At 41.6% G+C, this 11229-nt stretch overlaps 1 protein-coding gene across 1 annotated transcript; it reads left to right on the top strand.

Moving 5' to 3' along the window:
- Positions 1–1997: 1997 nt before the first annotated feature.
- Positions 1998–2914, top strand: KRTAP11-1 (keratin associated protein 11-1). The gene has a single exon (XM_006743855.2). The coding sequence runs from the start codon at positions 2241–2243 to the stop codon at positions 2739–2741; it is 501 nt and encodes a 166-aa protein (XP_006743918.1). The 5' UTR covers positions 1998–2240; the 3' UTR covers positions 2742–2914.
- Positions 2915–11229: the final 8315 nt, after the last annotated feature.

Raw genomic sequence — 11229 nt, 5'->3', positions numbered from 1 at the left:
TTTCCTTTTCTCCTGAAGCTAATAGAAGATATTTTCTAAGATCCTTTTATTTGCAATTTTCACCTTGCAGTGGAAAAGAATCAAGACAGAGTAATGATATATAAAAATCTCTATCATCTCAGAAATGTGGCAATGGGTACTGCAAACTTACGTGTAACTTTACTACTGACTCTAATTTTTGCTTCTGTCACTTGATTAATTTGCATGATTAAGTACTTTTCCATAGCAGGCAATGAATTCATAGCTGGTAGAAGCCTGTAAACTACTCACCCATTTAAAACAAACAAGCCAGCCCCTGTGCCCAGGGACTCTGACCTTCAAACGCTAACTGGGACATTCCTCGTGGTGGGAAGAGCATAGTTACAACATTGTGGAAAGCAGTCATCTTGTTAATTTCTCCCTCTCCCTGAGAACACGCTGCGAGTCACTGAGGGAGAGACGGTCTGATCCTTGGGAATTCTAATACAGCCCACAGCACAGCACCGTCTTTTTCGGGTGTGTTACTGGCTTCCAATTAGAAACTTGGGGAGCTTCCAATATGGCTTTAGTGTAATGAATAGAGATGGATGAAGCATTTTGCAAAGGGACTTTCAAAGAGTTCTAACAATGCTGTTTGCTTTGTGAATGTTTAAAACATAGTCTATCTGTCGCCCTCAAAGATACAGAAATCCATGATTGTCCCTCTCTCCTACCCCAGGTAAGCCAGTTTACGACACGAGTCAGATCTTACAGCTATTTTGATACAGAAATATCACTGACCACTTAAGCTCTGGTAAAGTGACTTATTTTGCCAGAGGTAAAATGGTTGTGAACAGGTGGGTGGAGAGGATCCGTCATATAGGAGTTCAGAACTGACTGAGTTGTAGTGAGATGAGATAAAGGAGACTGATATCTGCATATGGTTTCCCCAGGAATAAAAAAGAGTAATTAAATATTATAGTACACATTCATTCATTACCAAATATTAAGTGCCTGCTTCCTCATGTGTTCCTTCCCCTATCCCTGACGCAGACAATCCCTTCAAGAGCCTTTGGTTTGTCCGTGGTAAAAATGCATGCTATCTGTAAGTGTCTGTGTGAAAAAAATAGCTTTTGAATATATTGAGCATCTTGGGAGAAAGACACTGTACCCTTTTAAATTAACATCATAATAATTTTAAAATTTAACTAAGCCCATTTCACTAGCATATTAATGAATCTTTTTTTTTTTTTTAAGATTTTATTTATTTATTTGAGAGAGAGAGAATGAGAGAGAGCACATGAGAGTGGGGAGGGTCAGAGGGAGAAACAGACTCCCCGCCGAGCAGGGAGCCCGATGTGGGACTCGATCCAGGGACTCCAGGATCATGACCTGAGCCGAAGGCAGTCGCTTAACCAACTGAGCCACCCAGGCGCCCCATATTAATGAATCTTATGAGTCACTCTTACTTATTGTTATTGGATTAAAAATTTTAGGCATAAAGCTCATCCGATTTATTTAGAAAGGGACTTGGCTACAAACACAGTACCACTAAATTAGCTTCTAGTTTTGTTTTGCTGCTTGAACATAAAGGGTGAGTCCCACTGCCCTCTACCTTTCCTGACTGTGTCGTGCTCCGGTCACTTGGTTAATTTTCTGAGCCAGCTCATACCCTAAATATAAGTCCTTGTGTGTTGTTTCCTGAAAGGTGTTGTCACTGTCATCCTGAAGCATATTCAAGGAGGTTCCTTGTCCGTGAGAAGCCCCATTAGCTATGGAAGACTGGCTGGCTAAGTTATGCTTAAAACATATTAAATGCCAACAATAAACCAAATAGGGTGTGGGTTTGTAATGAGTCCTGGTCAGAAGGGAGAGCGTGCGTGATGGCAGGATGGTGGCATGTTTGGTGTTCCCGTCAGATCGACACTCATTGTATCCAAGCAACATGAATAAGGGGCAAAATGTGGGCTGGGATGACCGATAGCTTTGAAGCCATCAAGGAACCTTCTTAATCCTGGCACTAAGTACAGTACAGAAGCCTTGTGATTTAGTTACCAAACTACTAAACTGTCTTTATGAGGATGCAGGCTTCTCAAGAGACAATTAACCTAGAGATTCACAAGATGTTCTAAGGCATGCTGGTCTGAGCCAAAGAAGCCAGGTGGACCAGGGCAGGAGCCCCACCCACCAGCAGGGATATATAAAAGCTCAGGGACCTGAAGGGACATTCACAATTCAGGAGCTAGCTTCAGCAAGTTACCCGCAGCTCTCTGTCTGGCACCATGTCCTACAACTGTTCTACAAGGAACTGTTCTTCCAGGCCAATTGGAGGACACTGCACTGTCCCCGTGGCTCCAGCTGCCACAGCTTCTTCCCATGATGCCGACTGCCTGAGTGGCATCTATTTGCCCAGTTCCTTCCAGACTGGCTCCTGGCTCCTGGACCACTGCCAGGGGTCCACCTGTGAGTCCACTGCTTGCCAGCCAACCTCTTACCAGTCAAATCCCTGTGTCTCCAGCCCTGGACAGGTGACCTGCTCTCGGCAAACCACCTGTGTCTCCAATCCCTGCTCAACTACCTACAGCCGGCCACTCACCTTTGTCTTTAGTGGCTGTCAGCCCTTGGGTGGCATCTCCACTGTGTGCCAACCGATGGGAGGAATCTCCACCAGGTGCCAACCGGTGGGGGGAATGTCCACTCTCTGCCAACCAGCCTGCGGGGTCTCCAGGACGTACCAGAGGTCCTGCACGTCCAGCATGTCCAGCTGTCGAAGAACTTGCTAAGTGTGTGGGAGCCAGTGAGTGAATCAAGACTCCAGGACCTGCCAGCGGTGTTTCCAGGCTCGTCCAGCATGCTGCCTGTCCCTGAACAACTCTTCGTTGCTGACCACTGTTCTGATGGCCTTACTGCTTGGCTGCTAGCTCTGAATAAGCTGCCTTTGGCAATCGATGATTGTTCTGGCTAGCACCAGGCTTATTTTAAGGGTTGATCACTGGTGGCGCATATGCCTCTGGATGTTTCCAGAAACTTTACTTCCCATACTCCAGTCTCCGGTGGTTTTGACATGTTTTGACCTTGCTTCTGTGTCTTCTGGCTTCTGCTTTTGTGCCTCTGAGGAAGGGAACTTGTCTCACTCTGTATTTTTCAATAAACCTGCTTACTTGGCATTGCAAATGTCTGTCTCAGTAGAGTTCTTTATTTGCAAGGGTTTTTGCTGTCTATGAGCCATCCTTGCTGACCAGAGCCTGACATTCTTCTCTGAGCATAGAGTATGGGTTCAGTCATTGTGTTTCATGACAAGCAAGGGAATATCTGATATTTTACTTGGTTAGAAGGCTTTGGACATGTAGTGATCTAGAGTGACGTGTCCTCTATATTTACTCCAATTTGTATGGGTGCACAGAATAATTTCCATGTAGGAAAAAGAAAAGTTACCCCGGGAAACCAAGTCATTTGGGAAACTATACAGTGAAGGAGGCGGTGGAGTCTGTTAGAGTCTCAGAGTCTTACTTTACCAGAGGACCGCAGTGGAAAACTTTGCAGAAGGTCCCTTCGTGATCAGACCAGATGGAGGGAGAAAGAGGAAGGGTGGGGAAGTTGGTTTCCAAGGCCTGAGATTCATGGCATCAAAGGGTGGCCCCAGCTGTATATTCTCCTCACTTGCTGCAGAAGTTTGGTAGATCCTCCACACCCTTCCCCCCCGCCCCCCCCACGCCCCCTCCCCACCCGGGGCCAAATGCTCAGAGTAAATCAAAGCTCCAGGTTTCAGTAAATCTGGTCAGGAGAAACTTAAAAGCAAACTTCAGAAACACATAGTGGTTTATTTTAATAAGAGCCTTATTCCATGCCTGTTCTCCCCTGGATCCTGTGTATTGATAAAACAAACCATCTGGACTGGTGATCCACACACTAACTCCTTTTGCTTTTTTTTTTTTAAAGTGAGAACTGGCCGTCTATTGGTTTGCTTTTGCCCTTCCTTTTCCTCTGTTACATCCAGAAACACATCTCTGTATTTCCTTTACGGAGTTACTCTAGGAGAAACAGAAGAGGAAGATTTTTTACAGAGAATGGAAGCATACAAGGTGTGTGCGCCATGAGCAATGGGCGCTTTTTGCCTACCTGAGGAGCTCAGTGCCTGGTGCAGATCCGGATCAGCAACCTCTATTAACAAAATGGTTTTCTTATTTCACTAATGGTTTTTCAGAGATGTATAGATGATTTCTGGATAGATGGCATATTTTCAAATTTTTCCTACTGCTCACTCTACTCTTAGAATTAATCAAAGACAGGTTAGGGTGAATGACTCAGCAGTAATATTTCATTAAAGTAAGACATGGTTTTTATTATATATTATTCCAGACCCATTGTCTTTAAAAGTAAAACTCTGGGTTTCAGATATGTTCTGGTTTATTCTAAAATAGAAGTCACCAGGGGAACCCTCCATGGCTCCTTCAAAGCTGTTGCTTCCATGACTCTCACTGATTGCGTATCTCAGTCACTTCACATATGATCTGGAAAATTCAAAGTTTTTCAGAGATTGAAAAACTATTTAATTTTTTGTTTATTCTTTAGCTTTTTAGATTTCAATAAAAAGTTATAAGGATGGAAACACCTTCCTTTTCTTTTTTATTTAGGTGGCTAATCATCTTAATAGATTCACATATTAGTAATTTACAATAACAGGTTTTATGGCTGCTATGAATAAACTTTTGCTTGGGCTATTTATTATAATGGTGTGAACATCCAAGGATGACGTAGCTATCCTGCAAAGCTACTTCCTTGCCTTTATTTCTGATGGGGGAATTATTCTATTTGTATTTGAACTTTGAAAGTTCTCTCCATTCTTTGCTTTATTTCACAATAAATGATAAAGTTTCTGTGTTCACCTTTGAGGCCTGTCTTTTAAAAGATAGGGCAATGATTTCTTTCTCTTCTTGGTCTGGCGCCTAGAGAAGGGTCTTATATGTATGTAATATCCCGGAGCTGTGGGGAAGCAGTTTGAGGGCCTTTGGTTCAAATCCTGGTTTTGCCGCTTGGTTACAGGGTTGTGAAGCTCCCTAAACCTTAGCCCAACTATCAAATGGACAAGATGGTAGCATCTCATGCCCCCATTTGCAGGAATAAACTGAGGTAACGTGTGTCTCCCAGGTATCAGCTGAGGCGTCCTGCTGTTTGGTATTAAAGTGAACCTAGCATTCTTGGGACACCTGGGTGACTCAGTTGGTTAGGCATCTGCCTTTGGCTCAGGTCATGATCTCAAAGTCCTGGGATTGAGTCCTATGTTGGTCTCCCTGCTCAGCGGGGAGCCTGTTTGTCCCTCTGCCCCTCATCCTGCTTGTGTTCTCTCTCTCTCTCAAATAAATAAATAAAATCTTAAAAAAAAAAAAATAAAGTGAACCTGGCGTTCTCAACTCCTTTCCCTCTTCAGTGGAAGTCTTGGCTACTCCTGGCATCTCTGAAGGGTCTGAGTTGAGAGGCTGGGAGGAGGTGCCTTACTGTTTTCCTTCCTCATCCCTCTGGCTCTGAACTTGCACTTTAGAAAAATGAGTTCATTTTGTGACTCTTCTTCCTGTTGCACAGTCTGTTTCTGTTCAGATTGTAATGATTCAGGCATCTTAGCCCTACTTCCCTTGATGTCCACAAAACTCGTTTACACAAGGCATCTGTGTGTCTAACAGACTTTACAGAAAGTTTGGGACCTAGATGGTATTTATATTCTAGTGAGGGAAACAACTTAAAATTGAATTTAGACATTAAGAAGTTCTTGGGCCATTGTCTCTGGAACATTATCATATTCAGTTCAGAACGAAAGCTCTCCTTCCTTCCCTCCCTTCTGCCCTCCCTCCCTCCCTTCGTTCCTCAAATACTAGACCTCTAATGTTCCAGCTTTGGTGCTAGGTGCTGGTTATGCAGCAGTGAACAAAACCACCATCATTCTTGCCCTCATGAAGCTCACAGCTTAGTTAATTAGAGTAATTTCTGTAGAACTTTTTTATTTTCTTCTGTATCTTCCCCTACAAATGCTTATGAGTGCTTACCAAGGTGTTACATCACATATGTTCTCTGAAAAGGGTGGGTTTTTCTACCTTTTTTCATATATGATGCTTATTTATATTACAACTATGATAAAAACTGAAAATACAACCAACCTCTGGGATATTTGGCTTTAAATCTAGGAGACATGAAGCTTGTAAAAGTCAAGGGAATGAGCTGATAATCGGTTGAATGGCAAGAATGAACGGTTGACAAATTAGGGTACAGACCCAGACTGGTTCCCTCTAAAAGGGCACTCTACCTTCAGAGAAGGTAGGCTCTGCAATTTGACCCTAGCCTTGGCAAATATCTACTTGGTCTCTTTACAGTTTCTGGAAACTACAATTTCCACTGAGGAATTTATAAATGCCTTCATATCTGAAGGGTCTTGTGTTAGCTTTCATGGGGCCGAGATCCTTATTTATTAGGGTCACTAGCTCCAACTTCTTTTATATGCTCTACTTTCCTACATTTAACTGCCTGCTAGGCCTTTCCAGAAATATGTCTTATAATAACATTCAAAGAAATTTTCAAAACTCAAATTGCTCATAATGAAACTTATTTTTTTTTTTAAAGATTTTTTTTTTATTTATTTATTTGAGACAGAGAGAATGAGAGAGAGAGAGCACATGAGAGGGGGGAAGGTCAGAGGCAGAAGCAGGCTCCCTGCCGAGCAGGGAGCCCGATGCGGGACTCGATCCAGGGACTCCAGGATCATGACCTGAGCCGAAGGCAGTCGCTTAACCAACTGAGCCACCCAGGTGCCCCTCATAATGAAACTTATTAATTAGGGGTATGATTTGTGTTGCATGTTTCAGATTATATAACAGTTGTGATAAGGAACTAGCTCCCATTAGCACAAAGAGCTATTACAAGCAAATATGAAGGCTTTCTGGAAGTTATTCTGTGCATTATTATGGAAATGGATGATAAAAGGGACAACACAGTGTAAGAATTGTGCTAATGGTAGTTCTAGTACCTGTGAGAAAGGCAGGTGATCATCCTGAGCAAGAACTGGGTGTGGTCAGGGTAGGATTTATTTTAGAGATGTGTCGGTCTCATAACCACAGACTTCCTTTTTTTTTTTTCTTAAAGATTTTATTTATTTATTTGAGAGAGAATGAGAGAGAGCACATGAGAGGGGGGAGGGTCAGAGGGAGAAGCAGACTCCCTGCCGAGCAGGGAGCCTGATGCGGGACTCGATCCAGGGACTCCAGGATCATGACCTGAGCCGAAGGCAGTCGCTTAACCAACTGAGCCACCCAGGCGCCCAACCACAGACTTTCTACCATAAAATAGTTTACCACTGAAATTCCTTCAGAAAAAGTGACTTTATCAGCTTGGATCTGAAAGTCCAGCTCCCCTAAACCACCTTTTCCCTCCATTAACCATTTTAATACAAGTTTTCTTGGGAACACATCAATTGCATCATGGCAGAGAAGACTTATATCACTCAAATAAAATACTCTTTTACAAAAACTTCTCATTATACTGATTCTTGCCTTTTGGTTAATGCTGCCACTCTCTTCTAAGTCACCTGGGATGGAAATCCCGTCACTGTGTTTTAGTTCTCTTTCCCCTAACTTCACACACTTAATTCCTTAGAGATGTAACAATTCTTTGTTTTTTCTTAGCATTTCCTCTGTCCCAGCCTGCTGTGGGCAGTCATACCTCACACTACAGTAGTGTATTAAGCTCCTAAGTGATTCTAGCATTTCTATGTCCTTTCTGGACAGCTCTATCAAATCTGTTTGTATTAGCTCGCCAGGGCAGCTATAACAAAATATCACAAACTGGGGAGCTTCAGCAACAGAAATTGATTGTCTCACAGTCTGGAGACTAGGAGTCTGAGATCATGTGTCAGCAGGGGTTTGTTTCTACTGAGGTTATAAGGGAGAATCTGTTCCATTCCTCTCCCTGAGCCTCTGGTGGTTTGCTGGCAATCTTTGGCATTCCTGGGCTTTTAGAAACACGCTGATATCTGTCTTCATCTTCACATGATATTCTCCCTGTGTGTCTATGGGTGTAGGCTGTGTCCAAATTTCCCCTTTTTATAAGGACATTAGTTATACTGAACTAGGGGCCCACCCCACTCAAGTATGACCTCATCTTAACTAATTAGCTCTGCAATGATCCTATTTCCAAACAAGTCATATTCTGAAGTATTGGAGGTGAGGACTTCAATATAGAAATGCTTGGAGGCACAAAGTCAACTCATAACTCTATCAAGGCACAACTCTGATAATGTCACTTTCCGACTCAAAAATATCAAAACATGCTTATTGCCTAATGAACGCTGTTCAGACTTGCTGGCCTAGCATTCATAATTCCCAGCAGAGTACTTAATAAATGCTCAGTAAGCATAAGAAGAATATAATGTTTAAGTTTTGGGGTTCTTATTCATTTCTATACTTGAAAGTCTAATTAATAGTTGATGTGTTATATTCGTCGTGGTTCTCCAAAGAAACAGAACCAATAGGAATTATATATATACATATATATATACACACACACATGCATATTTATATTTATATATTTATTTATATATATTTCTTGTATATAAAGAATAGTATATATAAAAGACTCTCTATATAAGAAGAATACTTACACAAATAAATATTATAAATATAAACATAAATGTATATATATTCCTTTCCTATTGATTCTGTTTCTCTGGAGAACAAATATAGTATATATATAGAGAGAGTTCTTTCTCTTTGGAGAACATGGTTAATGTAGTTCATCATATATATGATGTACTTTTTACAAGCCAGTCTGGAGAGTGGCTTCTGCTTACACTCCATTGGCAAGTTCCCAGTCATATGACCACACTTAAGCACAAGGAATTTGTTCATAAGGCTCAGATATGGGTGAAGAAGGAAGAGAAAATGGGTTTGGTGAACAGAGAGCCTGTGTCTGCAACATTTTATCATGTGGTTGTAAGAATGAAGAGTGTAATGTGAAAGTCTGACTCATGGTAGGTACCCAGAAAGTGGTGAATGAATCTGAATTAGACTTCTATTTCCATCTGTCTATTAAAAGAGACCTGTTTTAGGAAAACATCCCTTTATGGAAAGGGATGCATTTGAGCACTAACCTAATATATTCAGGGGTTGTTTGTGGCATTTAAGGATCTGTCTTTCTAGGAGATGTTATTTTTTAAATCCAAGGAAAATGTTTCTAGACAAAAATTGAGATGTAAATGGTAGTGCTTATTTAAAAAGCCTGGGTGGCTCAGTCGTTAAGCATCTGCCTTCAGCTCAGGTCATGATCCCAGGGTCCTGGGATCAAGCCCCGCATCGGGCTCCCTGCTCGGCAGGAAGCCTGCTTCTCCCTCTCCCACTCCCCCTGCTTGTGTTCCCTCTCTCGCTGTGTCTCTCTCTGTCAAATAAACAAATAAAATCTTAAAAAAATAAATAAATAAATAAAAGGACCTAATTTTGGTAATGGCTACAATGACTGGGAATAATTGAGATATTTCTAACTTGAAATAAAATGGGAATTGACCAGACAACAGTTCCCTAAATGAAACAATGTTCTGTTTCCCTCTAATTAGCATAAACTACATAACATCATCTGAAATTATCTAGTCCTCCATTCTGGTTCCTCTTTTCATTGTGTGACTATCTTCCGAAAGATATCAATGCGGGGAGAGAGAGACTTCCAGGGTAACATACAACTCCCTTATTTAACAATGAGGAAATAGAAAGGAAAGGCTTGCTTGTCCAATAAACATAGTCAGTGATGGACCCACTAAATGGCTTCTGATTGTTTTTTATATAAATATGAAGATTCTGTGGTTCCTTATTCATTCTCCTTTCTTGATGAGTTATCCTACAAGTAGTCTATCCAGGAGTATCATATGCTATGTCATCACTGTTTATCTGAAATTCAAATGTAACTGGAAGTTGTGTATATATATATATTTAAGATATTATTTATTTATTTATTTATTTATTTATTTATTTATTTATTTATAGAGCATGTGAGTGGAGAGGAGGGGCAGAGGGAGAGAGAGAGAGAGAGAGAGAGAGGATCTCAAGCAAACTCGGAGTTGAGTGCAGAGCCCGACATGGGGTTCAATCCCACTACCCTGAGAACATGACCTGAGCTGAAATCAAGAGTTGGCCTCTCAATCGACCCAGCCACCCAAGCACCCCAGGAGTTGTATATTTTTATTTGGTAAACCAGGCAGCCCTAGATGTGGCATCCACATCTAGTGGCAGAATACACTTAGAGAACTACTCTACTCTAGAAGACTTAGCCTGTTATCCAACCACAGAGGCTGACCTACTCCTCCTGATGTCTGGTCTGTCTTGTCTGATATGACCCTCCATAGTCCTCAGGGACATATGATGGTGCAGTAAGGCTAAACTGACATACAACTGACCAGTGGCAAGCTGGTCTAGCTGAAGATTCTATTGTAGCTTGTTCTTATCAACTCAGGACATCTTCCCTACACTCTTCATTCTCTGCTGTGACTATCTGTACAGCTAGCCTTATTTTTTTTAAAGATTTTATTTATTTATTTGACAGAGAGAGAGACAGTGAGAGAGGGAACAAGCAGGCGGAGTGGGAGAGGGAGAAGCAGGCTTCCCACGGATCAGGGAGCCTGATGTGGGCTCGATCCCTGGACCCTGGGATCATGACCTGAGCTGAAGGCAGATGCTTAATGACTGAGCTACCCAGGCACCCCTAGCCTTAGTCTTTTTTATTTTAGTTTACTTTTTTTAAAGATTTATTTATTTATTTATGTATTAATTTATTTGACAGAGAGAGACACAGTGAGAAAGGGAACACAAGCAGGGGGAGTAGGTAGGAGAGGGAGAAGCAGGCCTCTTGCTGAGGAGGAAGCCCGAGGCGGGACTCGATCCTAGAACTCTGGGATCATGACCTAAGCCAAAGGCAGATGCTTAACAACTGAGCCACTTAGGCGACCCTAGCCTTAGTCTTTTTTAAATAATTTTTTTAGTATTGGCATGCCCCATTTGGGACAAGTTTTGGGACATACTTACACTAACATTTTGTTGCTTATCTGAAATTTAAATATAAATGGGATCCTGTATATCATCTATAAAATTCAGTGGAGGTCTTTTCTGATATTGCATTAATTTTGGAATGGAAAAAAGGAGTTCTGTAGGGCAAGTGCTTGAGAAGTTCAGATCCAATTAATTTTACATGATTTATTTCCTCATTCTTTTCAGAGTTTTAGTATTGCTACAATGCACTGTGAATCTC

This window comes from Leptonychotes weddellii, chromosome 1 (genome assembly GCF_054177405.1).
Source record: "Leptonychotes weddellii isolate Sample4059 chromosome 1, ASM5417740v2, whole genome shotgun sequence".
NCBI classification, from domain to species: Eukaryota; Metazoa; Chordata; class Mammalia; order Carnivora; family Phocidae; genus Leptonychotes; species Leptonychotes weddellii.
This window is presented reverse-complemented; position numbering and strand designations above follow the sequence as displayed.

Bases quoted from the DNA above. Each gene is read 5' to 3' on its own strand.
- KRTAP11-1 (XM_006743855.2), top strand. From the start codon at position 2,241: ATGTCCTACAACTGTTCTACAAGGAACTGTTCTTCCAGGCCAATTGGA.